Raw genomic sequence first — 16275 nt, 5'->3', positions numbered from 1 at the left:
GTTATCTGGACAAAAGGCAATTCTCAGAATATCATTAACTGACTCCACAGCTTGCGGTGTGTTTCTCAAATGCTTCATTAAAAATAAGCTGCTATACTTGAGTCATTTTGAATTTAGACATTCCGATAAGAAGTTTTTGATAACTTTCCATGTTTTCTAACAGCAGTTTGTTACAACCTGCTACAAAAGACTGCCCCAATTAGAAAAGGACATTCTCAGACGTTCCCCTGGGGTCAGGTTTGGAATGCATCCCGGGGGGGGGGGAACTTCGGCCAAGGGTAGCCGGTGCTGATAGTGCCCTCACGTCTGCATCGGGATAGCACAACGTTGGCAACACGAAAGAGGAGGAAAATGAGTAGCGTGGGCGATTTCTCAGCTTTCGCTAGGACTCACAGCCTCGCTGGTGCTGCTGGGCAGAGGCTCTGGCTGCTTCAATGAGCGGAGGGGCCATATCTCAGATGTGAGGAATGTGCATAGCCCTGGTTGCCGCGCTCTGTTGGGTGAGCGAGTTTGGTAAATCTGTTCCGACAGATGGCGCGCTGGCCGTAGGGTGAAGGCCCGTGTGAGGGAAGCGAGGGGCCTGTCTTTGGGTTTACATCTCTACGGTGCTCATTGGTGGAGCGGGGGGAGAAGGCATGCACGTCCCCCTCCTTAACAGATGGGGAGACAGTGACAGGGAGCGGCTCACTGCTCCCTCAGAGGACTGGGCGCAAGGACAGGCGATGTGTAAATATTCACATCCGTGCTTGGGGGGGGGATCGCGCTGAGCAAGCTCAGGGCACGGCAAATCCGCGCCCACCTCTCCCCTCCTCCAGTCTTCCTACATCTCTCTCAGTGAACAACACACAGCCAGTGGAGAGGGAAGAGGGCACTCTAGCATTTTCATGTTGGGTGGAGTCCAGTCCTCCCCTTCGTTGGAGGCTGAAGGTCAGACAGTTGCACTCTACATGAGGAGCTGGAGTGCTAGGTGATAAGGAGCATCATGGGACGGCCCTCAGTGTCAGATGAGGTGAAACATGAACACATTCTGAGTCCCTGCTGTACAGCTGTATGGCTGCCACACACTGATTTAACACCTTCGCAAGGAGGAGACGTGTCAAATGTAGGAATGTCTTAATGTAATGTGATGTCATTGGTATATCGCTGACTGGATATGGGATTATAGCATTTCCGTGAAGTATTTTTAGGAGTATGCTTCCACTTCTGATGAGATAAGCTAAAGTTTAGCTGGAAAAATGCTCATCCGATTGCAGGTTTAGTGAGTAAGAGAGCCAAACTCCCACTGATCGGCATTCTTTTGAAGGGTGCATCATAACGAAAGCACATTGCTTCACACAGTGGAATTTACCTCAGAAAATCTTGTACGTCTGTGCTGATCCTCAGAGCGCTCCATCCCTGCTGATAGCATCCACCCCCCGTCCCCCCGTCCCTGAGGGTTAGGTCGTTTGCCGGACAGTGTGGAGACCGACACCCCTCCGGCTGTCCGGACCGCACCCAACCCCCCCCCCCCCCCCCTCCCCCCCACTCCCTCTGCCCCTCCCCCCCCCCCACCTCCTCTGTCTTATCCCCTCTCCAATTTCAGCTTCCTCACAGATCAAAACATCGGGCTGACTATGTTTCCACAGAGGCAGATAAGGTTTCTTTTTTTCCGCGGCCCACGCCCCGGTCGTCTGGCCTCTGCAGAGGTGACAGAGAATAGGCCTTCAATGGGATTTCGGGCGACGCTGAATGAGGCTCGGCAGGCCCCGGCGTCTGCGATAGCTCCTCTCTTTCCCAGCACCGCCGCTGCACATTCCGGCAGGTTGGGTTTCATGGGAGCGCCGGGAGGGGACCCCCACCTCCCCTTGGGAATCCTGGGACGGGACACGGAAATCCGTCCCTTTTTTTGTTGCACCTGAATGAGGAGCTGGCGGCACGGCTTTGTCCTCCACTTCACTCTGCTTCCTGTGCACAGGCGCTACGGTCAGCGGTGTGCGGTCAGGTGTCGGGTTTCACACACGTATGTCATCACGAGGATCGGCAATTACTGTGCCTGGTGCCCTAATGTGCTGTACAGGGGGTGAGAAGCATCATCTCACAATGCACGTGCCCACTGAAAACTAACCAACATACCAGTGCTATAGAAACACAAAGCAAAGCTGGACAACAGTCATGGCAAGCAGATGTTGTTGTGTTTTTCTTTTGCCCGACATCATCTCCCCAGCACTGAAAAAATTGTCCTTGGGGGTGGATCCTTTTGATGGGTAAAATTAGAGCCACGTGTTGAACGACACAGACAGAGACGAGGAGGGAAGGGCGCACAGAACCCGCCATTGTTCCGTGGGGTGACCACATGCTGTCATGTGTTCAGTTTCCCTCGGAGCGTTCAAATCGGTTTGTGGCTAAAAAAAAAAAAAACGCGCCCAAAAGCTCTGGGGCTCGTTCTCCCTCCTCTCTCAGGTCCCTTGCCGTTGGTTGAGCTCCTCCCCACCGTTGGGGCAGGATGTTTACACAGTGCTTTATCATGCGCAGGGTAATGACGCTTAATTGCCTGCTCTAATGAGCGCTGCGTCTCGGTGGCCTTGCCACGCCGCCCTCGCCCTGCCCGCCAGTCCAGTGTAGCCGCCGAAACGCCGGGGCACCATGGAGCTGCTGGGCTCCTTCTACCGGAGGAAGCTTCGCAGGAAGAGCAAGGCGGTCGACCGGTCCGAGGGCGCGCTCTGCAAGGCCCCCTCGGAGACCAGTGTCAACAGCCTGGCGACCGGTCTGATCTCCAAGGTGCTGAGGTTCACGGCCAGGTAACGGCGTCGCCAGGGGCGGGAGGCTGTGGAGGGTTTCTGATCACCAGGGAGACACTGTCTATACTCCTGAATAGGGATGGGGTAAAACAAACTATTCGTACCAGTTGTTGTGGACAATTGTCAGCATTCCTGCTTATTAAGAATGATGAAATAACAAAACAATTTGTGCACGAATATTGTCTTTTGGCATCCTTTTCCTTATCACTAAATTCTTGTATGCCACAACTTGTACCTGCAGTGGTAGCAGGGCTTGTTAGCTAAAGGTTGCTGGTTTGATTCTCTAGTGATGCACCCGTGAGCATGTTACTTAATCAAAAGTGCTTCTCTGGCTCTCCTGCTGTATAAAACAGATGATATGTAAACTATCTAAGTCATTCTAGATAAGGTTGTCTGCTAAGTCAACATAATACTGTAGTAATTTGTTAGATGTGGTGTTTCTCTCCTTAGATACCAGGGCTTTCATGTGTGCTCTCCACGTTCTTTGTTTTAAAGCTTTCATTACATAAATTCCACATTGTAGCATAACAGACCTCAGTGATTTTACCTCTTATGTATGGAAGCAGAAAACTATTGTGAGTTAGATTCCTATGAAGGTGATGCGCAACTCTTTTCCTGCTTTGAAGGACTCCGTAGTAACAGACAAGCTACATGTTGAATTTTCTGTCAGACTGTGAGCCCCTTTGCATGTGTTACATAATACAATATTGTCATTTCTAAGCATTCTAACTCAGTACTGAAAGGATTACTTGGGAAGTAAAGGAAGTAAAGGAATGTGGCAGTGATAATTTGGTGTGAATGAGATGGGTTTCCAATGCATTAAACCCCTGCATTCTGGCAAAACATCTGGACCCTGATGGTTCTGCTCTGAAGACCTGCTTTGCCGCGTGTCTCCCGTCCGCAGAGCAGTCCTGCCTTCCTCTGTCTTCCCCTGTGAATAAAGGCACATAATGTCCCTTTTTCTAACTGTTTAGAGGATTGCAGCAAACCCCACCCAATGTCTACTGCACGTCTCCTTATATGCCACACTTCCGATCTCTTTTTTCCATCTTTCACTGATTTAAAAAAATATAAATGTAAATACGTTTTTTACAATATATAGTTTCCCGAGAACACTTTTCTCATTGACATCCAGGAGGTCCACACATTATTGAAGCGTAGGGAAAACTTTAAAGTTCACCTTGTAATTCTGTGTTATTATGTGTTCTCTTATCACACATGAAGTGCGCAGTGCTCCTCCGTGATGCTGACAAAGACTGTTAAAATGCCAGTATATGTCTTAGTTTTCCTCAGGAGCTAATGGTTAAGCATATTTTGAGATGATTCAAAGAGTAGTCTGCGGAGGCAGTGGCTTGGTACAACTCAAGTAAGTTTTGTATATCAAAAATTGCTCCAATTTTCTTTGCATTGGAATAAGTTCAGAAAATTACCATCCAAAGAATGCTGTTACATTCTTCAGCCTGTTCCTTGTGTAGCGGTTCTGTGACAGTGACAGGATTTAAACATGAGAAATCATTTTTCTTTCCCTTTAAGACAAGATGCACTCTTCAAACCACCTTGGGAACACTTTGACTAAAGGGTGTAGATACATCTCTGAGAGTTGGGGCCAATATAAAGGTTTCCTTGCCGTCCAACACTAGGGCCTCCTCAACTGAACTCGACTCTCCAATCTGGCCACCAGTAATCTCTGACCATCATATGAAGCACTGTATTTATCCCATACGCTGGCCGGTGTTGCTTGCTTCTTGCGGAGTTCGCTTGCTTCTTGTAAAGGCTGATGTCCCTGGACTGTAGCATAACATTATCTGGAGCAGATCAGTAAAACAGTCTGGTGGTCAGCTGAGATATTTGCCAGTGCAGTCTGCAAAGCATTTATTGTGAGAACAGGACAGCTGATACTTGCTAGAGATGTGCGTGTGTTTGGGTTGGAGGCGATGTAGCTGCTTTTTGCGTCTTGAAAAACAAAGCGGTTGATGTTGGAAATGTACCAGAGAAGCGTATGCACAAAGGCTTGGATTCTCCTGCACAGATACTTGGCTTGCTATTCCGAGATTCAAAAATCCAACCTATTAATTACATAATTTTGTAGTGGGGTGACTAACTGTGATCATAACCCAACTCAGGAGTACTATTCAGCTGTTTCTGATTCTCTGCAAACTACAGTCCATTGTTCTTCTCTCAGGCAAAGGTGATTCATATACCTCTGTGTCCTCCCAGCGTCTGATTGTCTACTTACGTGACGGCTATTAAAATACCGTTGAGATAACATTTGGCTCACTGCTAATGTTAACTATTACCTGCCGCCCCTCAACATAGGAACTCTACATAATTACACATACCTGTGTATTTGTAAATTAATATGAATGGCAAATATAGTTTATGCTCCACCCTTTGACCCCTTGCTTTATCAGTGTGCTTTGATGGTATGATATGATATAAATGGTATGTGGGGTTATTTGGTTAATGAAGATAAAGCATTAGTGAGAGGGTCCTTCTTGTTCATTATGTCTGGGTTGTTTTGCAATGGCTGTCTGGACACCTCCAAGACATGTGTATGCAGTGTCAGTGTCTGTCTGTAAAGGGTGGCTCAGAAAACTGTGATAAAGGGCCAAGTACAAGAGGACTGTTGGCACCCAGTTGTTATTTTTTAAGATATTTAAGGGGGTCAGTACAGAAGATTCGTTTTTCACATCGGAAAAACAGCTGCCATGTTGGATTTTGGATTTTATCTTAATTCTAAACTCTGAATTCTAAACTTACTTCTGCGACATAGAGTCATTAATCTTGTTTATATGAAAAATAAATGGAATAAAAAATGCCAAAAGGAATGAAATCCCATATAAGGAGACCCAAAAGAAGATGATCTTGGTGTATATGTGAGGTTCGCTATATTAGACTTACAGACATTAATCTGTGATATTAAGTCTACTTACAATGTAATTCTTTGGATTTTAAAATCACTTTAATGATATCTCCTCATACAATGTTTGGCATATTGGCATACTGCTTTCCCCAGTCTGTTCTCATGGTAATCCTTTTTAGAAGTTACTCACATTACTACACAATTTCAAACATTTTTACGTAATATGGAAATAAAGGTCTGAAATGACAACTGTTGGGCCAATCACAATGAAATGTGAGGTATATGTACTGTATCACATCATACATGGGTGGCACGAGTCATTGAACTGTACCTATTTTGCTGATTTGTATCAGTGTTATAGCATACAGTGCAATATTTTCTCATGAACTGTTCGATTTGCTGAAATTTGGAAAACGGCATTCTGTACTTATTGTTCCTTTGAAATAGCTTTCAAATCAATTTCAGATCTACGCAATTGAATTAACTTATATTGTACAGACCTATGGGCTGGTGTGTGTGATTGAATATGGCGGCCATAGACTGCACGGTATGGTTCTCGGTCCCTTTCAAAATTGCTTGCCATGTCTCGTATAACAGCAGGGCTGTAGCAATACCTAAACATGTTAATTTAAAGGTTACAGTAAGTGACTTCAAGTGAGAGTAAATACTATAACAGTGATAGTTTTTCTTGATAATATGCGCGTCCATGTGCATCCATCTGCCCTGTTTGCTGAGTTGCTCCTCCACCATGTTGTTTCCGCAGACGGAGCGAACCGGTGTCACGGCCTCACTCGTGGCACTCCACGAAACTTGGGGAGGGCCTGCCGGACTCCAGCATGATGCAGGTATCCCAGGGCAGCATGGGAGCTCCCTGGCACCAGACCTACCACTCCAGGTTAGTATGACTGTGGCCCCTTGACGAGGGGGAAAAACAAAGGCCTGCTGTCTGTCTGTGGGCAGCCGCTCCACCTGGCTCTCCGGCGAGCCCAAACACAAAGAGCGGGTGGATGAAAGAGAGCACAGCGCTTCTGTGTGAAGCCGGCCATCTTTGGGAGCCCTGCACTCTGCAGAACAGGCCCACAGCAACAGGGAACGAGGTGACTGAGATATGAGGTCACTTTGGGTCTGTCTGCTCAGTCACGGACCCATTCTGCAACCGCTGCCAAAAAACAGCACTGTGCCATCTCGTCTGTAGAATATTCAACCGGACAAAAGACCAGGGACCTCATCAGTTTTACCTATATATAGTAAATCATGTTTTATCTTGACACTTAATCATGAATTGTGTGGCAAAGGACTACCTCATTTCAGTTACATTTATTAGATGTATTCATTTGGCAGACACTTTTATCCAAAACGACTTACAAGTGAGGTAGAGTACAACACAAGAGTACATCTTATATGGCTTCATGCAGCTTGTATTCCATAAAGATTGAACGCATATAGGATCGTTTTTAAAAGAAAAAGTCATATAGTAAGGTATATTTAACTATGTAAAAAATATTTGCACATGAAGAATATGTGCTATATATATTTCATGTAGGGCAGGGCAGACAGCCATTTGCCACTGCATTCAGACAGCAGTGTTATAGAGGTCAGTGAAAAACCCTGACCAGTCACACATGACCAACATAATGCGCCTTACAAAAGAATGTTAAATATGAACATTAAGTACAGTGTATGAAACTGCATGTACTTCACATTTCAAGGAAATGTGTTTTTGACATTTAAATACACATGAAGTATTGCACATCTTAAAGTAGGCAGATACTGTAAACAGGAAATTGCTAATATCCTGGTCTCTACTTCTCTACCTCTACAGCCTCAGTATTGATGTTTTTCATCGTTTCTTTTAATTTATTTCAATATTTATAATAGCTTTTTTGGTTCTGCAGTTCCAGTCACTGTGTCTTGTGGCTCTCCAAGCTATGTAGCTCATTTCATAAACACTGGCTATACTGTATATGTGGTCTGGAGGCATATGTGTAATATGTGCTCCTGTTCCAATGTCTGTACTATGCTGAAGTGTGACTGACACATGGGGGTGCAGTGAAGCTCCCTTATCTTCTTCTTTCTGCATGAAGGATCACGTTGAGACCATAAAGGTTTGCTTGATACTCTATTGACCAGGAGTCAGTTATCTTGTCTGCCACGTATACACATGATATGTAGGGGTTTTTTGAGGAGCATTCAGGAATAGCCAATATCTATATAGGCAAACTCTAAGAAATGGCTGATTATTATCAGATTTCAGTGGTTAAATTTGCAGAGTAAGGCAATTGCCACCTCATATGTTAAATGTAAATCTGTGCTGTAGATTAGCCTGCAATAGAGCATAAGTATCTTGCCTGTAATGTAGAGTAGTGTTCACTAGTCCTTTTGTGCGTACGGTCACACCGGTGTGATTAGCTGTTTAGTGCGTACAGTCAAACCAGTGCAATTGAAACACTAGATTGGAAAAATTCTAGCTAATGTTAGCTTTGAGGAAACAACGATTTAACCTTAAAAATATAGTAAATGCAGTGGTGAAAACTATGGGAATTTTAATAATGCTAATGAAAACATAACGAACCATGTAACATAACATGCGTGCTATATAACATAAAATAAGTCACGTGCAAAAGGGCTTGCTAACAAGCTAACCGCCTTTTCCAAATGCTCATGTTTGATTAGCCAAGTAATTACTCAAAGTTGGCTACTGGAATTAGATGTCGAAGCACTAAAGTGTACATGGGAATCAATCAGTGAAATGACTCGCAAGTATGATCATTTATCTTCTGCCCTGATGACTAAGAAGTTAAAGGTTACATGAATGCCAGAATACAGACTGTAGGCCTACATTACCATAGCCTTTAAACATACAGTGTGTATGAGAAAGACTCATTCAAATACAGTGCTCTGTAAAAGTACAAAGTTCTCAATGTTATTCTTGTGTTTGGTGGAGATTGCTCATTTAAAACATCCAGTGCAAACCTTTAGGCCTATCTCTTTATCTCCTTTGCAGAATGTCATTCCTGAAGCAAAATTTATGGCATTTTGTACAAGTGGCCTAGGCTATAAACCAAACATAACAGTTTGGTTGAATAAACAACAACAAAAAATTTGAGCAATTTACCGCAGTAATCTTTCATCCAAAAAGTTTGTTGTGTTTCCTTTGACTAAGCGTAATTGCTGTAATTAAGGAATTCTGATGATTATCAGAGATGTTCAGTGGCTATCTGTACACGAGATTACAGAAGCTGAGTAACCCTTGAAGCTCGTTAGATGTTGACGCACTTCGACAGGGAGCAGTGAGGGAAATTCCAGGTGACACCTCTGCTCCCTTAGATACCTATTGCGGCGGCCATGTTGGGAACGCCACTGGACGCCGGTTGCACAGCTTTGCCTGTAGTCAGTTTGTCAGTGTGGGGGAGCCTTTTGCAGCCCATCCCATGGAATGGAGGAGCTGTAATTGAGTTCAGCATGGATGGCTGAGCAATCCCACAGGAGAGATTGTGCTGGCGGGAGCCTTGACGTCACATTAATTGTTGCTTCTGAAAAGTCGACCGCCTACTGCCCTTCCCAGAAGCAAAACACAGATCTGTAGGTCTCAGCAGCCCTGTTACACAGATACACTGGAGGTGCTGTACTTTCGGCCTCTAACAACTGATCCAGGATTGGCTTATCTGCTCTTCAGCACAACCTGAGCCATTACGTGAAACTGAGACAGTACTGTACAGGGGAGGTGGAAAGGGCCCCCCAGTTCGTAACCCCTTTTAGCATGAGGGCTCGACCCCCTCAGATCACAAGATACAAATTTGTTCGCTTGTAACACACAGTCTTTGTCATGAGAAACAACATATGTCTCATATGTTCCTCACAGAGTAGAAAAAGACTCCTCTTTACAGCATTACAGTACATTACATTCATCCCCACTCTGGAAACTGGGAACAGCAGGTCCACAAAGTGGTGCAAGGGGCTACTTGGATTTTTTTGATTTGTTATTTTACATAAACATGCAATGCATATGTGCAAAATACAAAATACAACTAGCATGGTTGTAAGAAGTGTCCCCATTCCAAGTTAACTAGCTTTAATGAACTATTCCACATCACGTATCCATGCACACATCAAATAGGTGCAGGATTCCATCCCGTGGCTTGTGCCAGAAGAAAGTGCTGACAATGAATAATTTCATCCTTGGCGTACTCTGCCAGAAATGGTTTGATTTAGGTGACCTTGTGATGAGTGTCTTTGGAGATCACACACAAGGCGACAACTGTATCACAAGGAGAACAACTAATTTTAGTACTCCTGGTAGTGTTGTCAAGCCTGTAGAAGTGTCATATTATCTTGTAGCTACAGTAGCAGTTGATTTTGAGGGTATTTAATATTGCAGTGATAGTATAGTGTGTTCCTTGATAGGAGAAACTGTTGAGTGATAAAGGTAATTAAGTATACTGTGAAAACAATATCATTTCTTACATAGTGAAGCAATCAATGACTAAAAACCAAGGTGCCTCTTTGATGTCACTCCAAGAGTCTAACAATTATTAATACTGCCAAAGTGCATGATTGCAAATAAAAAGTACAGCTTGAACCTACCTGAGGGCCAACATGACACTCAACATTTTTTTTTTATTTTATAACTGTAATATTAAGGAGTTCTTGCACTATTCTACAAATTCTTATTGTTTTGGATATTGATTTTTGCATTTGATGTTGTGTTTGTGCAAATGTCATGTAGCATGTCACCACGGTTAAGGCTGCTTGATAAATGATTGTATAATAAAAAATAGATATATGTTATGCGTTATGTTATGGTTATATTGTAACTCTAGAAAGCTCCTGTCTTCATTATAGCTCCCACCAACGCTTACAGGTTCTTTACTGTATTAATGGCGTGATGTCCTGCTGTCACGGTCTGTTAAATGGCTGTTTAATCTCTCCTGTTCAGTGCCTCCACCACTGACCTTTCCACTTATGAGACCGGGTTCCTGCGGAAGAGCCCGGACCAGTACAGCTCCCGGGGGAGCATGGAGAGCCTGGACCACGGTCACCCGGCTTACAGCTCCTGCCACCAGCTGTCGCCCTCCAAGTCCTCCGGCAGCATCGACCACCTGCACAGCAAGAGGGACTCGGCCTACAGCTCCTTCTCCACCAGCTCCAGCATCCCGGAGTACCCCGCCGCGGCCGGCCTGCCCCTGGGGAAAGAGCGCTCCTACTCCATGGAGAGCATGCTCTCGCCGCAGCAGCGTGGCCCCGAGGGCCTGAGGCAGGCCGACATCCGCTACGTGCGTACCGTCTACGACCCCCAGCAGGGCATCTCAGAGGAGCACGAAGTGAACCCGGTGGCCCTCCTGCACGGGGGCGAGGGCAGGGCGCACGGGGAGGCGGTCCGGGGCCATCGCAACAGCAGCAGCAGCAGCAGCGGCAGCAGCGGCGGTGGCGGCAGCACCGCCTCGGTGCCCAGCCGCCACAGCTTGGGGCCCGCGTGGGGCTCAAAGCCGCAGCACAACTCCTACGAGAGCCTGAAGGGGGCGCCGGCGCCGCCGCTGCGCAGTGACAGCTATGCGGCCATCAGGAACCACGAGAGGAGCCACGAGAGGCCCAGCTCGTGGTCCAGCCTGGAGCAGGCCCGGTCCATGAGGGCCTTACAGAAGGGGTCCTGGCACCACTCCAGTGGCTCGGTGTCCTCCGGGAAGTCCTTGTTCGCCGCCGAGGGCCAGCATCTCCACACCCTCGTGGAGAAGAGCCCTGAGAGCAGCCCCACCACCAGGCCCAGACAGGGCATCCCGCAAGCCCCGCCCTCAGGGCGCGTCATGCTGCCCACGGGCATCTACCAGGTGCCCCCGCCCAAGCCGCACTTCGCCCAGGCGCCCTCCTGCTGCCCCAGCTCCAACAGCGTGTACCCAGCCTTGGCTAAGGAAAGCAGGGGCACTTCCCATGGGGACTGGGGCATGGGAGTGAGCGTGGACGGTCCGGCCGTGGAGAATGGATACCAAAGCAGCACTTCCTCCACTGCCGGCCAGCCCCCCTGCTTTCCTCAACCAAAACTGCAGGCACACCAGAAAGACAGGCGGCGGGAGGAGGAAGCACAACCGGGCTGCGGTCTCTACAGGCCTCATTTCAAGCCTGGGGCCGAGGCGCACGGCGCGCCCCAGACACATAGCCAGGAGCACACCTACAGGAGGGATCCGTACACTCCGGTACAAACGAACCGAGAAAGGCAGAGGCACCTCCAGGGCGCTGAAAACGAGGAGAGGTGCAGACAGACAAGGGAGGAGGAGCAGCTCAGGCCCGCTGAAAGGATCCATCATGCGGACGCCACCCACCAGCAGAACGACTTTGCATTGCCTGAAGGCAGACCCGGCTTTGATGGCTCCAGAGATGTCAGCATCCAGAGCTCCCAGGGCAGCGGTCGCGGCACTTCTCAAAGCCAGAGGAGCAATTGCGTCAGCAATTTTTTCGACCCAGGCACCCTGCAGCAGGATCACCCCTTGACCCGGCTGGAGAACGCACTGGCTGAGGTGCAGAGGGCTGCGAGCCCGGAAAGCACCCTGAGCCAGTGCAGCTCCCGGGGCGGGAGGGGCGAGGAGGCACCCCCCGCACGTGTCTCCGTGCTGGAGAAGGTGACCCGCTTCGAGCGTCACCATGAGCAAGGGAAGCCGCGTAGTCAGAGCAGCAGCCACGCTGACTACCCCAGACACGGCTCCGTCCAGTCTGGCCCCACTTCTGTGGCCAAGAGCTCATTCCCTGGCGAAGGGGGCCGGAGGGGTCAGGAGATGCCCAAGGTCTCAGCCCATTTCAGATCCCAGAGCTACAGTGCGGTGGACCCTGTGGAATACAGGGAGCAACAGCAGTACTTCTCAGATGTTGAGTCACTTCAGAGGGGTCAGGGTAGAGAGAAGCTCACTCCCAGAAACCTCTGGGACAAAGACATGGCTTTGCAGAGGAGCAAAAGCACCTTCCAGCTGGGTGAAGAGAATGGCAAAGACTTCCACTGGAGGGACAATCTGCAGGACATCCTGGGCACCTTCCAGGACACTTCCTTCAACTCCGCCTACAGAGACAGCATCAAGGGCGCCCAGGATAAGGTCCTGAGGTCCACCTCCTTTAGGCGGAAAGACCTGAGCATCGACTCTCCTGCCCTCGGCAAGCACATGTCCCTGGAGAGGAAGGCCCCCAAGACTTTGCCCAAGCCTGCTGTGGTGTTCCCGCACGCCCCAAAAGAGAGGCACATCGTAACCCCCGATGTCGGGACAACCTGTCCCCCGGAGCTGCCCCGTGTCCCCCCGGTTGGTCCTCCCGTCGCTCGGATCGGGGGACGCAAGCGCCTCACCCTGGAGCAGAAGAAGCGCTCCTACTCAGAGCCGGAGAAGATGCACGAGGTGGGGGTGTCAGACGCTGAGAGCTCCGCCAGCTCCCAGGGGAAGGGCGCCGAGCAACTCAGTTTCCCTGAGACCAGCGTAGCGGACAAGCGCAGACTGTTTGAGCTGGCGGCTCACAGGAGCGCTGGCCCCCGCCCGGGTCCCGCTGCCGCCGCCTCCCGCCCAGATCTGAAGCAGCTCCAGCAGGACGCCCTGGCCGAGTACATGGAGCGCAAAACGGGCCGGCGGGCGGCTAGGAGCCAGCGTCCCCAGAGTGCCTACCTGCAGCCCTCCCCCTTCTCCTCCGACTCTCAGAGCCTGTCCTCCACCTCCAGCCTGGCCTCCCTGCAGGAGCTGGAGCTCGCTGGGCCTCCTCGCTCCGGCGGTCACCCCGGGGTGGGCCGAATCTCCTCTACTCTGCCCCCCGGCCTACAGGGCTGCTTTTACTCCGACAGGAACCACACTCGACCTCCGTCCTCCTCCGGGTCCACCTCCTCCGCCTCCTCCGCCCACAGGCCTCGGGAGAGATCCCAGGGGGGCGTCAGTTCTGAGCGGGAGCTGGACAAAACATCCCCGCTTGCCCCGACCCAGCGGCTCCCTCAGACCCGTGACGGGGCTTTTGAGAGGGCTGGCCCAGCAAGGAATTCTGGGAAGTCGGCCTCAGCGGAGGACCTGCTGGACCGTTCAGAGGAGAGGGCTGTTCCCCAGCACTTCAGATCTCGATCCTCACCCTCTGCAGAGAAACTCAATCAGGTATGTGTTCACCTTTTTCTTCCATCACTGTTCCATACTGAGCCCTGTAAATTTGAAGAAATCCTTTTGAAATCTGTCATTCAATAGGTGTATAACATATATCAAATACATTGGTTCTGAAGCTCTAAATAAACAATCCCCCTACTCCTGTTCACATGTCAGACAAATGTACACAACTGATAAAGCTTTGCACCTCAATGGCAAAACGTTTTTTTCCATACAAAGGTCTGTAACAACTTCAGGCACATTCATGCTACAATTTTAGATCAAGTATAGTGCATATAGTTTGGACAGTAGCGTGAACACACAAGTTAATTTGAGACAACTGAAGTGAGCTCAGTTCAGTTTGTTTGGAAAATGTGTGAACATGCAAAGATCTTAGTTCCTCTCTAACCAATAGATAGATAGATAGATACTTTATTGATCCAAAAAGGAAATTGCCTTGCCAACAGTCAAGTTGGCAATAATTGACCATTGTGTGTGTTCATTTCGAGCTGTAAGCATACAGAGAACAGAGTATTGTAGCAAGATTCAACTGCAGTAACGTTACAGCTGGCAGCAGTTCACACTGTGAAATACTGTGAGCAGTACCAGGAGCATTACACTTCAGAGTAGAATTTCACCAGCTACGTAACGTTGGGTTCCTTGCAGACAAAGTAGTCTCTTGCAGTCAGACTTGTTATCTCCTCCACAGCCTGAGTGAGCATCTGCAATACTGAGAAATTGATTAAGGTGACCTTTTAGAAGACCTTTCTTGACAGTCTTGTAATGTTCCTCGTCAGTTACATCATTTTTCATAAACAAGTAACGAGTAAAGCATGGCCGAGCACTATGCCAATAAACCAGCAATCGTTGACATCTTGATAAGCCAGCTTTTACAGTTATCTCTGGTATTTGTGCCGATACGGAGTGAATTTCTGCTGTGAACGATATGGGGTACTAGCGTACATTGCCAGACAGTTAACTTAAGATTCTGAATCACAGTGATTGCTCTATCTCTGTGTTCATAAACGCTGACGGACCAGACACTGTTGAAGTACGCAGATGAACCCTGACTGTTAGTCTGAGTACACTTGATATATCTGTATGCTTGCAAGTGTAAACACAACAAATCAAAACATATCTTTCAAAAGATATTAAACTGGGTGGGTTCATTGGAAACTAAACTACTGTGAAAAGCTCCTCTAAGACGCAATCCAGGGGCTCCTAGGTGGCTGTTGGTTAAGGCGCTTGTGTTGCAAGGGCTGGTTCCCGCAGTTCAGACCTGGGTTTGAGTCTGAACTTTGTCGTTTGCTGGTAGTGACCAGGAGTTTATGCAAGCAGAATGCAGCTGGCTTTGTTCCACTGAAGTAGGCTGGGTTTTGACATGGGGAAGAGGCACCTGCAAGTGAGTGGGTGGACGTCAGTGGAAACGTGCCTGTCCTGTCTGTTTCCTCTGCTGTGGTGCACTGTGGGATTGCATTCATCTCTCCTCAGTGCTCCAAGTGCATCAGAAAAAAGACACTGTCTGGATTCTGTCATTTTCCTCAGTACATGTGGCTCTCAGAAACTAGTTTTCCCTTCATGTATTTGAACATCTTATTTCTGTCTTCTTTAGATATTACATTATTGCCATTTAGCAAATATTCTTATTCAGTGACTTACATGGGTTACAATTTTTACATGCTACCCATTTATACAGCAGGATATTTACTGAGGCAATTGTGAGTTAAGTACTTTACCCAAGGGTACAATGCCAGTGCTCCAGCAGGGAATCGAACCAGCAACCTTTCGGTTACAAGCCCTGCGCCTTGCCACTATGCTACACCACCACCCCAGTTGGACGTGAAACATTCTTTTAAGACTAAAGAGGAGCTGGAACGGAATACTTTCTGCTGTCAGGTTTGAAAGGTTAATCATATGTATGACAGCACAAAAAAGTGTCAACGAATCGCTTAGTTCTTGTTTTAAGAATGCGAAAAAATTGAAAACAGAAGTGATCTCATTCGACGTTCGGCGATTGTCCAGTCACTCACACACTGAGATCATGCTAGCGCTGGAGCGCAGGCGTAGCTTCCAGGGGTGCGACTTAGCCCCGCTGGGTGTTGCTAGTATCCCCCGTTTCCGCGGCTAACGCAGCTGCGCCTGACTGCAGGCCCGCGGACGAACTCGGCATTATGGGATGAGAGGCCCCCTGAGCCTCTGGCGTCCGCACGGGGTCGCAGAGCTCAACCCACGCCCTGCCGCGCCCAAGCCCTCGGCGTCCTCTGGGCCAATTAAGGCCTCTCCCGCCCTGCCCCGTCAGCTCACAGAGACACAGCTGCACATCGCGTCGTGCCCAGCCTCCTTCAGCCTTCGTTTTGTTTGATGAGCTGGACACAGAACGGTCCAGGGTGTACTTAGAGACTGATAGTTGTGTATAGGCAGTATCCCTGTTTTTTAGTCTGTAAAACATTAGGGCCCTTGACTTGCTGTTTCTTCTTTTTCCTTTCTTTTTTTTGGATTGTCACTACTTCCTACATGATAACATGAGGCAGCAGTGTAGCGTAGTGGT

At 48.3% G+C, this 16275-nt stretch overlaps 1 protein-coding gene across 2 annotated transcripts in view; it reads left to right on the top strand.

Moving 5' to 3' along the window:
• The window catches only part of shroom3 (shroom family member 3), a 32541-nt gene that overhangs the window by 1701 nt on the left and 14565 nt on the right, over positions 1–16275 (top strand). The window contains exons 1-3 of one of the 2 annotated variants that reach the window (XM_036528409.1): positions 2526–2777; positions 6404–6535; positions 10577–13742. In XM_036528409.1, the coding sequence (XP_036384302.1) occupies positions 2623–2777; positions 6404–6535; positions 10577–13742 (3453 nt within the window). In that variant the 5' untranslated portion in view covers positions 2526–2622. Of the gene's footprint in view, positions 1–2525; positions 2778–6403; positions 6536–10576; positions 13743–16275 lie in introns of those variants that run through there. The other variant, XM_036528410.1, reaches the window with a different exon arrangement.

This window comes from Megalops cyprinoides, chromosome 5 (assembly GCF_013368585.1).
Source record: "Megalops cyprinoides isolate fMegCyp1 chromosome 5, fMegCyp1.pri, whole genome shotgun sequence".
Classification (NCBI taxonomy): Eukaryota; Metazoa; Chordata; class Actinopteri; order Elopiformes; family Megalopidae; genus Megalops; species Megalops cyprinoides.
This window is presented reverse-complemented; position numbering and strand designations above follow the sequence as displayed.